Genomic DNA, 16226 nt, shown 5'->3' with positions numbered 1-16226 from the left:
TGGAGTCTTGCCTGAGCTGCTTGATCGTGAATCTACGCTGGCAGCCGGTCTTTTTAGAGCGGCGGCGCGACAGGCTCGTCCGCCCCTCACGCTGGCTGGCGCCGTCTTTTGCCACCATTACGGGTTTGCCCGGACCTTGGGCGCACGTGTAGTACTGAACTGACAAACAGTCCCGTATGTGTGTTGAAGAGCTGGGACTGAGTGCAGCGGAAAGGGGACGGGCTGCATGTTAATCACACGGGGCACCTGCTGGAGATAGTTTCAACTTCGAACTTTGGTGGGAGCATAAATAGCGCAATTGAGGGCCGTCCTTGAGATACGGCCCTCGCACTCCAGAAAGTCATCTACGCGCTCCTTAGGGATGGTTTCCTGCGTCCTGAGGTGTTTGTAGTAGCCATCGCGGACTGTGGCCTCGGCGGCCATCATGTCTGCCGTAGTGAACAGTCTCAGAGGGGGTCGATCAGCGGTGGCACGCCGCGCATTGTTTGCAACTTCAACTTGGTTTTTAATGAAAAGCAACGATCTGGGAGTGCTTCCAGCAATCAGTCGCCATATCTCGCTAGGGTAACCTGACGAGTACTGTGCCTGGCTGGCTAGGGGCCGGGGCGGCTGTCTCCTTCTGCTCTTGGCATGGGGTGGGGGCAGCAGCCTCTGCGGGCTGCTTTTCCTCCCCCTCCTTGCTCTCGTTCTCCTCCACCTCCTCCTCTTCGTCCACCTCGATTTAATCACTGGCATCAACGTCATCCTGTGGCAGGGTCAGGGGTGAGCTCGAACATCCCGTCCATCACGAAGCGGCTGGTGGCAGTGGTGGCGGCCGTGCTCGCCTTCGGCATCCGCATGGGTGACATCGCGCAGCCCAGGTAGCAGACGATCAGCGGCAAAGGCCCTGGGGCGTGCCCTGCTCGAAGCGCTGGCCTCCCCCAATGCTGCTTGGAGGGCATGCCCTTAGGCCTGAGGAGCTCCTGGACAGCAGGATTGCATGTCATGGAATCTCGTCCCTTCCCTGGTGAAGTATTGAGCACCGTATCATGTGGCAACCTGTTATTGGACAGGGGGCGAATTACACGATGAGGATTCATGTGACAGCCTAGGAAGCCAGTGCAGGCGACCAATGGGTCAGATATGCACATGGAGGGCTGCTATGCTGGGGCCTGGTCGCGGCGAAACATGTATGGAGGTGAGATCAGCAGACAGTCGAAGGACAGGAGACGTGCATGACATGCGGGGTATCAGGAACGGCGGCGCTTAAGACCATCTTGGTCTGGACCGCCATTGTCCTCCTCCGCGCCGTCAGGACCGTCATCGAAGCGGTGCATTCCACCAGGAGCCAGGTCGTCACCGAAATCCCCCTCCATGTCGTCCCAGGGGTGGCAAGGACCATCCTCATCCCAGAACTCAGGGCGTGGACCCAGGGCGGGCCCGCCGTGGGGTCCATCGTGGGGTCCGTCATGGGGTCCGTCATGGGGGCCATCATGAGGTCCATCGTGGGGTCCATCGTGGGGCCCTTTGTGGGGTCCGTCATGAGGTCCATGGTGGGCCCCATCATGAGGTCCGTCATGGGGCCCATGGTGAGGTCCATGAGGGCCACCTTCCGGGGCGGGACCCCAGAAGCTCCCGGGCCGGCATGGACGGTGCTCGCCCTCGGGAGGGAACGCCCCATCCTCGGGCTTGGGGGGATGCGCTCTTCCGCGCCCCTTGTGCGAGCGGTCGCTGAAGTCAGGGTGGGGCCGAGCTTGCACACCTGTACGACGAGGGAGGGCGAGGTGGGAATGGAGCTCAAACCAACGTGCCTCCGGCAAGAGATACATCACGAAGATAATTATTTCAAACTCAAGTCCCGCTGAACTCACTGGCTAGCACGATCATGGACGTGGCGAGTGCAACGGCCAACCATTGCATCCTCGTCATCATGCAAAATGTCGTGGCAGAACCGAAGGCGACGAGACGGTCGCTTGGAAATAATAAATGAATACAGAATTATGATTTAAACAAACACGATTCGGTGGTATATATACAGATCAACATGACGCGTTGCGAAACTGATGTTTGATACTCAGCTTCCCTACCCAGCTTCTTTCGCTAGGGTTTCCGCACCGACGGCTTCCTCGATGTCAATTCCGTTTGAACCCTCGAGGCCATACGACTCCACATCAGCTACAACAAGTGAAGATACAAATTGTAATGCCTCAGTGACATCGATGGAAGCGCGAGAGATGGCCTTTGAGAGGGCCCCGCGGAACGCGGCAGAAAACCCTTGTTGATGCGTGGCAGTTGGGGATATACTGTGAAACACACGACAGCATAGTTTTCTCTCTAGGGCAAGTACCAGAGAATACAGGCTGAGAGTAATGCGACAGTACGCCATTGCCTCGCGAAACGGGAGTCGCAGCATTGGTCTATGCCCAAACATAATGAGCAGTAGATCGCGCAGATTAGCGCCCAGTGCTTGAAGTTCACCGCCACTAGCTGTCTGGTGCGGAGGTACCTCGTCTTCGCTTTCCGACCATGGCGTTCTGCTACCCTCGTAAGACTCCAGGTTCCGCCACTTTCACCCAAGGTGCTGAGGGTTTGGAGAAGCAAGTATGGAGATCTGGGCTCCGCCGGACATCCCAACGTGATTAGATGGGGATACTGAACAGCCTCTGCGAAGCCAGAGGGGATAGAGGGTTGATGATCTCGCTCTGTTCACCACTTCACCGCTCGAGGCATGCGCCTGGAGGAATTGCGCAACCGTATCCCATCCAACGGCATATTGGTAGCATAAGTGTTTGCACACTTGTTACGGCACCCGAACAGCCTCCGTACGTTTTGTCACCACAGAGTGTCACCCCACCTTGAACATATGTAGTTGTTCACAGCTGTGGTAACCACATATATGGCTTTGCACCCCTGGTACACATGCGGGGTGCTGCATGAGACGGCACACATGCATGATGATGCGCATCCTACTTGAAGATAGGAAACAGGACCTCCCCTGGTGGTAAGCCTTGGCGCTCAAAGGTGGCCGCCATCAGAAATGAAGCATACGTGCTCGTACAGAGTCAGACAGGACTCGAACCAATTCAACTCGATTGGTGTTGCAGATTGGGTTGGTGTGCGTGACATGTGAGCAGTGCACTCCTCCACAAGACTTGCCGGTTCACTGCCCATGGCTCTGGATCTTGCTGCGTCCCCTCAAGCTCTGTTCACTTGAGGAAGACCACAAGCTGCCTTGCGCCAAGCCCATCACTTGACGTTCACCAGCTCCACCTCGAAGTCGAGCCAGGCATTCGGGGGAATGGCCTTGCCAGCCCCACTGGTCCCGTACGCCATCGCCGGGGGGATGATCAAGCGGCGCTTGTCGCCGATGCGCATGCCCTCCACCCCCCTGTCCCAGCCCTTGATGACCTGGGGGTTGCCAAGGGTTGCAGGGCCAAAGTTCAGACCTGCTGCATCGTTGCTGGCAGCAATGGAGGGCCATTCAAGCCTCCTCTGCTGTGGTGGACACCGCGAGCGGAGTCGGCACCCACAGTGCTTCTCACAATCCCACCCCCTAGCATGTTCAGAGCCTGCCCGTACCCCTGACCAGAAGGACGCCTCACCTCTCCCACTCCCAACCGGAAGTTGAACGCCCTGTTGCCCTTGGTGGCATCAAACACCTTCCCACTAGACTTCAGCCGCCCTGTGTACTTGACAGAGACCGTCTTCCCCGCCTTGGCAAACTTTGCATCCGGCAGACCCTGCACACACATGGTGATGAGACTGAGCTTGGGAGGCACGAGCTGTGGAAGGAGCCCGACCCTGTGCTAGCAATGCTCATGGTGGCAGTCACCTCACAGACTGCACACCAGGCCCCTCCAGCCAAGCGAGCGTGCCTGTCACACCAAGGACCACAGTCAGTTAGGGAGTCCACGACCCTCCAGGCCCCCCACAGATCTCCGCCCACACCTGCTTCAGGACCTCAATCTCGAAGCCATTGGGGAAGGTGCGCTTCTTTGCCTCCTTTGCCGGCTTGGCGGTCTCAGCCCTGACCGGGGCCTTGGCCACAGGCTGGGCTGCCTGCTTTGCGACCGTCTGTGCTGCAGGCTGTTTGGTCACCTGGGCCTGCTTGGCCTGGTTGGTTACCTGGGCTTCCTTGGCCTGCTTGGCCTGGTTGGTTACCTGGGCTTCCTTGGCCTGCTTGGCTTGCTTGGCCTCCTTGGCCTGCTGAGCCTGCTTCGCCTGCTTAGCCGACGGCTGGGCAACTGGTGTGGCTGCCTCCTTCCGCTTCTGGCCTGGGGTGGGGGCAGCAGCCTTTTCCTGCTCCTCCTCCTCCTCGCTCTCGTCCTCCTCCTCACTCTCGTCCTCATCCAGCTCCTCGTCGTCTACTTCGGTGTCATCGCTGGCCTCAACATCATCCTCCCCGGCATCAGCCTGCAACGGGGGAAAGGGTGAGCCTTGGCATTCCAGACCCCAGATGTGGCCGTCTCATGTAGACCAAAGGCGCTGTGCCTGCTGAGCAGATCCACTACTCTTGACATGCACTGCTGCAGCTCAGCGCAGCAGGCGCACCCACATCAAAAAGGCACACTGCACTGCGCTCACAGGTAGCTCCCTGATTTCAGGCGTCGGGCGCCTCACCTCCCCCGCAGCCTCCAGGTCACTCTCATCGTCGCCTGCGGTTTCACGGGAGATGGCACTGAGCACGGATGGGCCCCGTTGGGGAGCAGTCAATGCCCTGGAGACAAACCCTGTACACAGTACAGGAGGTTGCACACCCGCTTGAGAGGCTGGCAAGCCACCTTTCCCTCGCTCACTGCTGAATTCGTCACTGTCCTCGTCGCTGTAATCCTCACTGTCCTCGCTGTAATCCTCACCGTCCAGGCCAACTCCCATCGCATCTCCTTCGTATGGATCCATTTCAGAGTCCTCCTCACTGTAGTCTTCCCCCTCATCTGGCCTCGCAGAGTGCGGTAGTTGGTCGATCAGGATCATGCAATGTGCAGACCCAGCGTGTGTGCACACCGCACTCGCAGGAGGCTCTTGATCCGCTCCCACGTGCAGACACAGCAGCACCCCCCAGATCGGTCCCCCTCCCCTCCCCTCCCGCCGTACCCTCCTCACCCTCGAACTCTGGCATGTGGTAGCCGGTGAGGTGAATGTCGGCGTCGCCCACCGCAGAGAACACGACCTGCTCATCAATGACGAGGTCTATGCTGGCATGCTCGACTTTACCGGCGCGTAGGGTGACGACGGCCCGTGCGAGGCTGTCCCTGGTCTTCACCTCGAGGGTGGCCTTGGAGTTGGGCTTGGCATCCGTGGGGAGCGCGGCCTGTGTGTGACATGTCACAGCAGGGCTGGGTATGGGGTGGTGGTCACGCCTCGGCAGGCGAGGGGGTTTTGTGGAGCCATCATCATGACTGGGTGACGGCAGGCCCAGACTCCCATCCACGCCCCGTCTCCCCCCAGACCCCCGAGACACCTACCTGTGACAGGTGGAGCTTGGAGAAGGAATGACTAGGGGGGTCGAAGGTGTGCGAGCACCCAGCCTCCACAACGCAACCCCAGAATGACGTTCTTCCCCTATGCTCCATGGTCGTCGCGGCGATACTGGAGATTCTCGAGAAACGGTCCCTGATGAAAGGGTTTGGATGTTTTCTTTGAGGCCCGTAGGCCGGGTTAGTGGCGTGGAATTTTCATCCCAGCGTCACTTGCAGGGGATGTCCGCAGCTGCTGTCACGTTTGTGTGCATATGGGACCCTTCCGAGGCCTCACCTGTTTCCGTTTCCTAGTTTCACATATAAGATTGTCAGGCTGTCAGGCTGTACGGTCTTCCTAGGCCTGAACTCCGCCGCAGTCCGCCCGAGATGGCCGGGGGAGTGCATGCTGCGCGTGCTGGCCACGAGGAATCATAGGCGATAACATGGCAGCGGGACACCTTCTGGGTGAGGTTCTGGTTCATGGTCATCGTCGCGGAGCAGAATTACCAGTACTTCCAAGCCTTTCGAATTCCAGGAACTCATTTATCCTTAGATTAATCTTAGACGTCAATCCAGGAGTCATGCAGCTCTCCGCGCTGAGTGGTAGGCTGCTGAGGCAGGGTCGGCCTCGGGTCGTTTTCCGACCCCCCATGTATACTCAGCCACTGGTTGGAATCCGTGCTCATGATTCCATCGCCTCGGTGCATTGTGCTGCAGGTACCCGCGTGGGCTTCCGTTGCCCCTCCAAGGTCTTCGCCTCTCGCGTCAGCCGGCAGGTGCGTCGAAGGTCCTGCAGCCTCTGGGGTGTCATGCGTACGCCACCCGGCCCACGCTCCATCGTCGGGCCATGAACTGGGTTTCCCATCTGTGGACAGTCATGCGTCTTTGCTGCCCGCGAGGCGATGCATCGAACCCCCCCTCCTTACAAAGTGCCCTACCTCCCTGACACCATGCACAGCCCATCCGGTCGGCCACCGCCTTCAAGGTCTCCGCCTACAAGGTGACCCTGAAGACCCCTGATGGCGAGGAGACCATCGAGGTCGACGGCGACACCTACATCCTGGACGCCGCAGAGGTGCGCCACGGGCATCGAGCACATGATCTGTCGATCTTGGAGCACGCGCCGAATGCGCTGCCCAGCTCAGCTGGACCCAAATACCCTTGCGCCCCTTGCCTTGGGCCCGGACACCCCTCCCACTGTCTCTTCACATGCCCCTGTCCCCAACCCCCCCCTCCCCGCAGGAGGCCGGCGTCGACCTGCCCTACTCCTGCCGTGCCGGCGCCTGCTCCTCCTGCGCGGGCAAGCTGGATGCTGGGGACGTGGACCAGTCCGACCAGTCCTTCCTGGACGACGACCAGATCTCCAACGGCTTTGTGCTGACGTGTGTGGCCTACCCCACCTCCGACTGCACCATCACCACCCACCAGGAGGAGAGCCTGTACTGAAGATGGGAGTGGGCATACGGGACTGCGCCTGAGACCCATGTCGACGAGGATTACGCGTCAGTCCACCCGCTGCCCCCCTGACGAGCCACTCTACCGAAGAATCCACCCTCCTTGATGATGTTGGGTCCCCTCTCATGCCCTGCCTGTCATCCACTGCCCGAGAGAACTGTTGCTGTACAGGGCTGAGTCTGGGAAGCACGGCATCGGTGAGAGGAAGGGGGATGTGGGATGCTGGGATTCGTCTCCACAATGGTCGGAGGAATTTGAAGGCTGGGTTGCACCGCGTGTCAGAGGAAGGTGGGAAACTGTGTGGAGAAGTAGCCTTGGAGCCCATGCCATGCAGCGGCTCGCCACACCACCCTCTATGAGAATAACGTAGCCAGGGTTTGATCTGGAGGAGCCTGTCAGCCACCCAGTCCAGATCCTCAGGCCTTGAATGAGCCCTCCGGTCCCTGCTCCCCCACCCTCTCCTGGTCATCGGTCCAGCAACGCAGCCGGCCCAGCGACGGTCTCCGCCATCTCTGTCTCCGGCAGCGCGCCCTCCTCCGCCAGCGCCTCGCTCTCCAGCTCGGCCGCCACCCCCGCCGCGACGGCCAGCAGCCCGGTCAGCGCGGCGCGGCGCCGGGCCATCGCCTCCTCCAGCCCCCGCGCCTGGGCCTGCAGGTCACCGATCTCGCGGCACGCGCCGTCCATCTCGCGCCGCGTGGCGGAGCGAGGCGCCAGCGCCACCACGCTGCGCCGCAGCGCCTCGTACTCCCGCGCGTGGCGCAGGTCGGCCTGCGCGGCGGCCAGCTCCCGGCGCGCGGCCTCGATCCCGCCCCGCGTCGCGGCAATGCCCGCCTCCAGGCGCCGCTGCTCGGCGGCGAGAGCGCCGCCTCGCGCTCCGCCACGCGCGCGCCGGTAGCCTGGCGGTCCAGGGCCGACTGAATGGCGTGCAGGTCCACCAGGAGGTCGTCGTACAGGGCCCGCGCCTCCGCCGCGGTGCCAGAGGTGAGAGCGGTCCGGAATTGGAAGAACCTGGGCGTCTCGGGGCGGGAATCAGAGGCATGAAGAAGGGTGGGGCAACCCAGGCAGGTAGGAGCTCCGCACACTGGGCCTCTGGGCTCTGGGCTCTGGGCCAGCGCCCCGACGGAGGCACGGAGCAGCAGCAGCGGCAGCAAGTGCATGCTACCCCGTCAAATGCACCTCACCTCCTGGCCAGGCTCTTCATGGGAGGCAGGACATTGGCCGTGGTGCTCACGGTCTGCGTGAGGTACCGATACTTGATGATGGCCTCCTCCTCCATGGTCGCCGCCATGTCGTGACCTTGGATGAGCTTAACGACTCAAAACAAGGGATTCAGAGACGCCAGTACTATGCCGTACGCCACGGTGCCGCGCCTCGTGTCGTCGAGACGGAGCAGGGGGTGGGGTCAGGACCTGGGGTTTCTGCCCATCAGCTGTGAGTTGTAGTTCTCTCGGCTTAGTTTCCTGGACTCTCTAAATGATGCCAGGCAATCTTGACCTGCGAGGGTCAGCGAGGCACCATGCTAAGTCGCGCCCGGAAGCACCACGGCTTCCATGAGATTCTCGCTGGCTGCGACGTTTTTGTGGTCATCGACGACCACCAAGCGTGCTTCAGAAACGAGAATTCCTCACACCTTCCATCCTCATATGCTCACACGGAATGAGGGAGGATAGGGTATATCCTGTGTGTTTCGGTCCCTACTTGTCCTGTGGGGTCCCTGAAACGCCCTCTGCCGATTGGTGTGCAGGGGTATGGCTTCAGTTCCCTGCAAGACAAGAAGGCTTCAAAATCCCCACACCTCGCTTCTCGCGGTGTCAATGTCACATGAGCACCATTGAACAGGCTTGGCCCCCCATGACCCTCTGTGCGACCTGCACGATGCCCGCTCATGCGAGGCTAAATGTGGAGCAGTCGAGGTTTTGACCTGATGGCGCTGCAACCCCACAGTGGAGTGTGTGGGACGTGCACCATCTGCTTGAGTGCCATAGCACACGCGGACGAGACATTCATCGACCCCTGCTACCACCACTTTTGCTACAAGGCAAGTCACGCAGCTGGGGGCTGCCTCACCCTTCTGGGGGCGGGGGCGAGGGACCACCAACATGCAAGCACCGGGCCCCAACACACGCCCTCTGGTACCTGCCCTGCTCTCTCGTTGCTCACATGCGCCACACCTGCTTGGCGAGCAGTGCATAAAGCAGTGGAGCCAGAACCAGGATCCGCGCCTGCCCCTGCTGTGCCCGCTGTGTCGACAAGCCTACACGCTCCTCATCACGGACTGCCGTGACTACGCCTACCGGTGTGTTGCCTGCGCTGCTCAGGCTGAGCAGGAGGGGTGCGGTCTCGTGACACTGGTCGTAGAGGCTCTCCTGGGGTGACGAGGGCGGAACCAAATTCTGAGCTTGGCAACGCAGCTCTTGCCCCAACATCCCGATGAAGCCACCTCCCTCTGGGCCCCGCACACAATCCTGCACACCTCCTCCCCCCAGGAGGGAACGTATGCGCCCGCCGGCTCACGAGGCAGCCCTGTCCTCCACGGGCAGTGACCTCCACCTCACCGTCCAGCACCGGCGGCGGCGGGCCAGCTACTTCTCTGGCGATGTCATGGAGGTGCAGCAGCAGGGTGGCGAGGATGGCATGACCCCGCCGTGGGCCAGGCGCGTCTCGCCGGCCCTGGCGGCACGCTCCGACGTGGCTCGCTGGGTGACGCGGGAGCTGCAGGCGATCCTGCTGCAGGGCGATGTCGACCTGCTGGGTCAGCACCTGCTGGGCACGCTGCGAGGTGCTGCCCAACTCGGTGGCGGCGCTCGTCCGGGGACGAGCGGCGGTGGCCCCTCCCATGCGGTGCGGTGGAGCCCGTTTTGGTCGAGGGTGTTGGAGGTGTGCTGCGCGCCTTGGAGATGGGAGAACGGCAGGGTGGCTCTGGTGCAATGCTCGCTCGCTGCAACCCTCAAACCTCATTCCCCCCTTTGTAAGCTCCAGGACCTCTGCACTCGGCTCGGCACAGCGGCCGGTCCCTTCCTGCACCGGCACGCCACGCGCTTCGCCCAGCAGCTGGTGTCCTTCGCGTCCAGCGGCCAGAGCCTGGCGACCTGGGACGCTGCCGCGGCGATGGCGGAGGAAGTATTGGTTGCCGGTGCTCTGGCTGCCAGTGACGGCAACGCCGCGACGACAGCAGATGGCGATGCAACCTTTACCGTGGTGCTCTCTGGATTGGAGGACGAAGACGGCAGGCAGCCAATCAGTGGGGGTGACGGCTGACCTGGAGCGAGCCCCTCTTTCTCAAGCAACGCTGGGTGCCTGAAAGCAGCCTTTGGCTCATGCTTTCGATGTCCAGACTGAGTGCACATCCATGCCCAAACTGTGTGTGCACTAGTAAACAATTCGTCACAGCGTCAGGGGAGCCCCTCAGCCTTCAGTCTGTTGCATGGCCTTGAAAAATCGGACCAGCCGTGTGTAGGCCGGCCCAAAACCTCCCTGAGGCACCTCCAGCGAAGGCAGGATCCATGCCGGGAGCTTGGCCAGGGGTGGTCTGAGCGGCTTGGTAAAACTCTCGGCATACCTGCAACACGGTAGGGAGTCGAGTGGCTGAATCTGAGCGCACGGCCAAGGTGGAGGATTGTCGGGGCTGTTGAGGGGAGGTTTGGCGGGTTCAGGGCCCGAGAAATTTGCTCACCAGACCCGACCCTCCTGCTCGTCATGCACAGATGCTCTTCCGTTGAAAGGCACAGGCCCTACCCAGCGTCGGATCCCACAAGCCTGCAAGCCCGTGCACGCTGGCCTCCCCACCTTGGATCCAGGAGTAGCACCGCCGCGTAATCCCGAGAGTGGCGGATGGCCCGCCCGATGCACTGGTTCACACCCTTCATGCACAGGTCCTGGTAATGGCCTCTGCTGGGCGGCGGCTGCAAGGCAGGCCCCTGTATCCCCAGGCTTGTAGAGGCAGCAGCAGCGGCGGCGTCCATGGCGCGTAGCCTCTCCCGCAGCTCCGGGTCTGCGGGGTTTGGGTAGGGCAGGCCCACCATGACCACGGCGCGACCCAGCGCGTCGCCAAAGTTGATGCCCTCTGCCAGGCGGCCGCCCACCACGGCTAGGAGCAGGCAGCCCAGTCGGCGCGGGGGGGGGCCCGATGGCAGGGCTCCAAAGGTGGGAGGGGGGGCGCACGCTGCAGCGTGCGCCACCAGGGTGGCATCCACCTCGGCCGCCGTGCGGGGCTCCAGCAATACCGGCACGCATGCCTCTAGCCGTGTCCACTGGCCACTGGCTTTCCAGCTGCATGGGATGTGGTGTTGAGGGTTTGAGGGGAAGGGGGGAGGAGTCTGTGGGAAGCAAGTTTTCGGGGCACAACATACCCTTTTCTTAAAGTCCATTTCTGCAGTTGTTATCTGAGGCTCTAAGTGCATGTGACACCCAAGGCAGAATAGAAATCAGGCGGAGTGGTGCACAGCTCCGGGGAGCGGGGCAGGGACTCAGACTGCGGATGGAGCTCCTTCGCCTGCCACCTCAGCACACACACTCAGCGTGGCAAGACGGACGGCATGCCCAGCATCCCAGTTGTCCAGCATCTGAACCCCACGTACCTCGCCACCGCCTCCTCCATATAGTGGTGGGAGGGGAAGAAGGCAATGGTCCCCCCGGGGGTCACACGGCAGACGTTCAGGAGCACCTGGCCCAGCTCCCTCAGCACCGCCGGGTCGCCCCGCCTGGAGAATCGAAAGTCCAAGGGGGTGCCGGATGACCCGGAGGCCAGAGCCAGGGCCAGCAGCCTGCATGAATGGGGTTTTGAGAGGCCAGCTGGGCAGATGGGCTCCATGTGCCAGCTTGAGAGGCAAGGTCAAGGCTCCCCAGTGCATCTCGAACCCCAAGACAACACACCGTTCCTTCCCGACCACGTGACCGCATGAGAAACGGTGCAGGCGGTCCATGGGAACGCCTGGGAAGAGGGTGAGGAGGGGTCCCAACGGGGACAGCGTCCCGGACGCCAGGATGACGGAGCGAGCCTCGGATACGATCTGATGGAGGACGGCAGTTGGAGCTGTGTCAACTCTGTGGCACACACTTTGCACAGGCGCAGCTCCCATTGATGCCCTCACCGCACCGCACCACCCAAAGCGCCGGGCCCGCATGCTTACCCCCAGCGCAGCATCAGGTGCCCATGGCAGCACGCAAGGGCAAGCTGCGGCCTCCCACCGCCCCGAGTCCCACTTACGCTGGAGAAGAGCCGGCCCGCATCCACCAGGACAAAGCGCAGACTGCCCCCATCAGCCCCCCCGGGGTCAACGATTATGCGCCCGTCCTTGTCCGCGCTGCGCAGGCCCCGCAGCAGGGAGAGGAGGGCGTGGAGCGGGCCCTGCCCCGCCGCCTCAATCCCAAGGCCGCCGCCGCCGCCGCCGGGCTTTCCAGCCTCCATGCCGGGCACTGAATTTGACCCCGGCCCGGAGTTTTCCATTTCGCAGCTGCGCCAGTAGCCGGCCACCCGCTGCACCAGCCTGGTCTCACTTGCATACCTGTAGTAGTTGAGATGGAGGGTGGGGGGGGGGACGATCATGCGTCCTTTCCAGACCCCAGACATGCTACTTCCAAGGAGGGTTTCCCTAGCCCTGGCAGGGCACCGAGTCAGTCGAGCACCGGCAATCACTGCTGCACAGCCTCATGCTCCTGAGCGATCGCCGTCCAACCCCCTCCTCGCGCCCCTCACCGCAGCAGCTGGAAGATGTTGACGCCCTCCAGCCCGTGCTCGAGCACGAACGCGTTGAGAGAGCGCGCGTGCGCCTCGCCGGTCTGACTGCCTTGCGGTCGCGCGGCGCACGCCCGCCCCACTGCCCGCGACACCAGAAGCAGCTGCTGCAGGGCCAGGCAGGCCTGCATGCCCAGGCGGGAGCGGTACTGCGCGAGATACCGCTCCATCTGGGCCGTGCAGGCGGCCGCCTGGCGGCCCGTGACCGTCGCCGAGTGCGCGTCGTTCACGGCGTCGACTGGGGTTGGGAGATTCAGGGAGGGGAAAGGGTGATGGGGACTGGGATGGTGTCGCCTCAGGGGCATGATGGGAGCTCGTGCGTCAGGGTGTGACGTGTTGGTGGTGTGCATGGAGCATGCGATACTGCAGCGCCGGCCAGGGCAATGGCCACATGCTAATCTGATGGACCATCCTCTCCCCCGATCAACCCTCCTCAACAATCTCATGAGAGTGCATAGCCGAGCATGCACGCACCGAGGTTGTGCGCCTCGTCGACGACGACGACGTTGCCCTTGAGTTGCAGACCCAGGGCATCCCTCGTCTCCTGTCAGCGGAGGGGGAAAGTGAGGTTGGAGGGCAAAGCGAGGCGTCCCACTGGCATCAGCCTGCCATGCCCTTTGTGCAAGTAACCTCTTCAGTCGTCCAACCCCACCCGTGCTCTCTGTGAAGGCGCCAGATGGTTGTCTGCCACGGGCTTCTTCCAATCAATGCCACTTATCCCGATCCTCGCGGATCTTGCGCAACACTCCATAGATCCACCCTCACTCACACGCAGCAGCAAGGCCGAGTATGGTGCAAGGATGATGTCGGCCTCCGGCAGGGCATCCCGCGCGGCATAGTACGGGCAGACGGCCCGTCGCTGCCCTGTGCAGATGAGGTCAGCCAGGAGTGGGAACCAGAGTGCGTCAGTCTGCAGGTCGCCCTGGGCTGGGACCCCCTCCCCGGGGTCCCAAGGGGTTCAATGGTGCCACGTCGCCTGCACCCTGACAGGGGTCCTGAAGTGTGCACCACCACCCCTCATCAAAACAAAAACCCACCTGAAACAATCCCCAGCTCACCCAGCTTGGCGAGCTCCTCGATGTCAATGGGGTGGGCCAGCACCATGTCGCGGAGGCTGGCGGCGTGCGCGCCGCTGCGCGCGAGGTAAGGGCAGGCGCCCTTCCCGCCCGTCCTCTCCCCGCTCCCCACCTTCTTGCGCGGCGCGGGGCGGCGCTGGAGCTCGGCGCAGGCCTCGTTGACGGCGGCGGGTGAGCCCAGGCGGGCGACCGCATCGTTGATGCACAGCGCGCCACGGGAGCCCAAAACCACCAGGGAGAGGCTGTCTGCGAATCGGGTGCGCCGCAGCTCCCCCACAAACTGGGACAGCTGGGAGTGGGTGCGGCTGCAGAAGATGATCTGGGGTGGGGGGTGGGGGGTGGGGTGGGGAGTCGGGTCCAGAGGAATGCGTCAATCGTGGAGCTGGCTTATGAAGCCGGGGAAGGAAGTTTGCAAGACCAGTTTCTTGCACGCACGAGGTGATCAGGAGGCGGGCACACTAAGGTGTGACCATGGTGCCTGTACGGCACCCCAGCTCAAAGCAGGGACGCTGACTGCCAGCCTTGCATACAGAGACAGAGCAGCAGGGTGAGGTACTCGCCAATCGTGCCGACCTGCGTCTTGCTGGGCACCTCGGGAGTTTCAGCCTGCAAGGCGGGGCCTCCCAGGCCCTCCTCCTCCGACTCGGAGTCTGACAGCACCGGGCGTTTCCTGGAGGCGCCAGGCTCGGACGCTGCACCCTCCTCCACCTCCTCGAGGATGAATTCGTCAGCGTCATTTGGTGCTCCACCGGGCCCTGTCTTCGCACCCGCCGCCGGTCGCGCGCCTCGCTGGCGTCGGGCGCTGCGCAAAACCTCCAGGCGTTCCATCTGGGCCCGGAGTAGGTGGGCCTGGCGGTCCCGCTCCAGGCGCTCCGCATGGCCTCTCATCCAATCCGGCATGTGCGGCCCGCCAGCTACCGCCGCTCCCTCTTCGGCCTTCGGGGCAGTGGCGCTGGCAGCGCGCGAGTCCTCCAGCCAGTGCAGGCAGGCGCTTATCAGGCAGAGCGTCTTCCCGGTGCCTGCGAGCAGGACCAGGGCTCGTCAGGGGTACAGCAGGCATGGTGCACCGCCGCTCAGCGCTGAAGCAGGCATGGCCAGGGAGTGTGCCAGCGCCCAGCCCCTCTCCACCCACCTGTAGGCGACTCGAAAAACCCAACTCCGCCCTTTGAGAGTGCTTCGTACAGAGAGCGCATCAGGTCCCGCTGTATGCTGTAGGGCTCGTGCGGAAATGCTGGGAAGTCGGTTCGGTGCAGCACCGCAGCGGCCCCCGGATGACCCATCATGTGTTGAGAAGGATCACCGTTCGGCATACTGATGCTGGCAAGTAATCATCCTACGAATCGCCATGCCATCACGCCTCGCGACCATGCATTATGTGATGAAGGATCGGCGACGCTCGTGTGGGACTTCGCCCGGTGTGGCCGGTTTTGAACGGAACACAGCATGCACTTCACGGAAAGAGAAGCGGGGCCTTGCAAGGTTACAAGGTGCGGGGATATACATGTGCGTTTCGGGTTCCAGCGGTGGGGTGATACAGCTATAGTTCAACAGGAGCTAGGTGCACAAAAAGGCATGAAGGCATCACTGCCGCTGCTACATGTGGAGGGGGTGAAGACACTCATGATGCGATGCGTGCCTTTCCGCTGCTGCGGCTGCCCAGCAGCTGAGCTCCGAGCTCGCGCACCGCCATCAACACCCCTGCACAGGCTCCTGCCCCAGCCCAGATGCGTTGCGTGGCCAGGTCGGCCCCAGAGTTCCTCCACACCTCCTTGGCGCGGTGCGCCACGATCGAAGGGTCGTTGAGCAGGCCCAGGGTTGCACAGAGGATCTGTGCCAGCGCCAGAATGGCAGCCAAGAAGGCGACGATGTGGCCTGATGGTCCGGGCAGGGCCTCTGGCGTGTCCACTGCATGCGCCTCAGGCAGGGCTGCAAGACGCGTGGGGGAAGGAGCCTGCTTGGCCCTGACATGGTCTGGGCTGGAGGTTGGCAGGTCCTTCCCTGGTGAGACACTGCCATCTCTGAAGCTTCCACCACATGCCTGTAGGGGTGTGGAGGGGTGGGATGACATCTGGCTCCTGTGGAATCTTCAAGCAGGACAGTTGACTGAGGCACATGGGCAACACACTGTTGCCCCGAATCGAGCCGCCTCACCCTTTGTGGGGAGAGTGCGGAGGTGTAGCTGCCGGTTGTTGAGCGTGGGGAACCGAGGGGTGTACTCAGCTGGGAGTCGGCCTCCTCCCAGTTAGAGCCCACGCTGGGGGATGGAAGCGGGAACACCTCCAGTCCTCTACCAGCGCTCTGCAAAGGAGTGGGAGGGAGGTGCAACCGAGACTCAGCGGTGTCCTGTGCAGGCACGACGAGGCGCAGGCAGATGCGTGTGGGTGATGGCCTGGAGCGATGCTGGAAGGACTCACAGGGCAGGGTTGCTCCGCATCCGAACCGAACTTCGGCTCCGAATCCAGGGTGAGGGAACGACCCACCGGCGCGACGCGATGGGAGGGTCTTGTGGACCTCGTCACCCTG

At 62.5% G+C, this 16226-nt stretch overlaps 5 protein-coding genes across 5 annotated transcripts; 2 read left to right on the top strand and 3 right to left on the bottom strand.

Annotated features, from left to right (window-relative positions):
- Positions 1–3225: 3225 nt before the first annotated feature.
- F751_5047 (46 kDa FK506-binding nuclear protein) lies at positions 3226–5552 on the bottom strand (the record flags this gene model as incomplete). The annotated part of the gene is made up of 6 exons (XM_011398790.1): positions 3226–3387; positions 3582–3719; positions 3928–4065; positions 4600–4634; positions 5083–5290; positions 5445–5552. 6 exons carry the CDS (start codon positions 5550–5552, stop codon positions 3226–3228), a joined length of 789 nt encoding a protein of 262 aa, XP_011397092.1.
- A 329-nt stretch (positions 5553–5881) lies between these two features.
- F751_5046 (Ferredoxin, chloroplastic) lies at positions 5882–6884 on the top strand (the record flags this gene model as incomplete). The annotated part of the gene is made up of 4 exons (XM_011398789.1): positions 5882–5903; positions 6156–6214; positions 6397–6513; positions 6681–6884. The coding sequence occupies 4 exons, from the start codon at positions 5882–5884 to the stop codon at positions 6882–6884; spliced, it is 402 nt and encodes a 133-aa protein (XP_011397091.1).
- Positions 6885–7358: 474 nt separating this feature from the next.
- Positions 7359–8181, bottom strand: F751_5045 (hypothetical protein; the record flags this gene model as incomplete). Its single annotated transcript, XM_011398788.1, has 3 exons — positions 7359–7736; positions 7829–7901; positions 8075–8181. The coding sequence occupies 3 exons, from the start codon at positions 8179–8181 to the stop codon at positions 7359–7361; spliced, it is 558 nt and encodes a 185-aa protein (XP_011397090.1).
- Positions 8182–8790: 609 nt separating this feature from the next.
- Positions 8791–10151, top strand: F751_5044 (hypothetical protein; the record flags this gene model as incomplete). Its single annotated transcript, XM_011398787.1, has 3 exons — positions 8791–8841; positions 9080–9189; positions 9380–10151. The coding sequence occupies 3 exons, from the start codon at positions 8791–8793 to the stop codon at positions 10149–10151; spliced, it is 933 nt and encodes a 310-aa protein (XP_011397089.1).
- Positions 10152–10298: 147 nt separating this feature from the next.
- On the bottom strand, positions 10299–14983 carry F751_5043 (putative ATP-dependent RNA helicase DDX11; the record flags this gene model as incomplete). Its single annotated transcript, XM_011398786.1, has 11 exons — positions 10299–10452; positions 10680–11162; positions 11471–11656; positions 11766–11902; positions 12100–12397; positions 12589–12865; positions 13102–13171; positions 13397–13491; positions 13665–14022; positions 14277–14722; positions 14836–14983. 11 exons carry the CDS (start codon positions 14981–14983, stop codon positions 10299–10301), a joined length of 2652 nt encoding a protein of 883 aa, XP_011397088.1.
- Between the last annotated feature and the right edge of the window lie 1243 nt (positions 14984–16226).

Source organism: Auxenochlorella protothecoides (assembly GCF_000733215.1).
Source record: "Auxenochlorella protothecoides strain 0710 unplaced genomic scaffold scaffold56, whole genome shotgun sequence".
NCBI lineage: Eukaryota > Viridiplantae > Chlorophyta > Trebouxiophyceae > Chlorellales > Chlorellaceae > Auxenochlorella > Auxenochlorella protothecoides.
The sequence above is the reverse complement of the archived record's forward strand: the minus strand, read 5'-3'. Positions and strand labels throughout refer to the sequence as shown.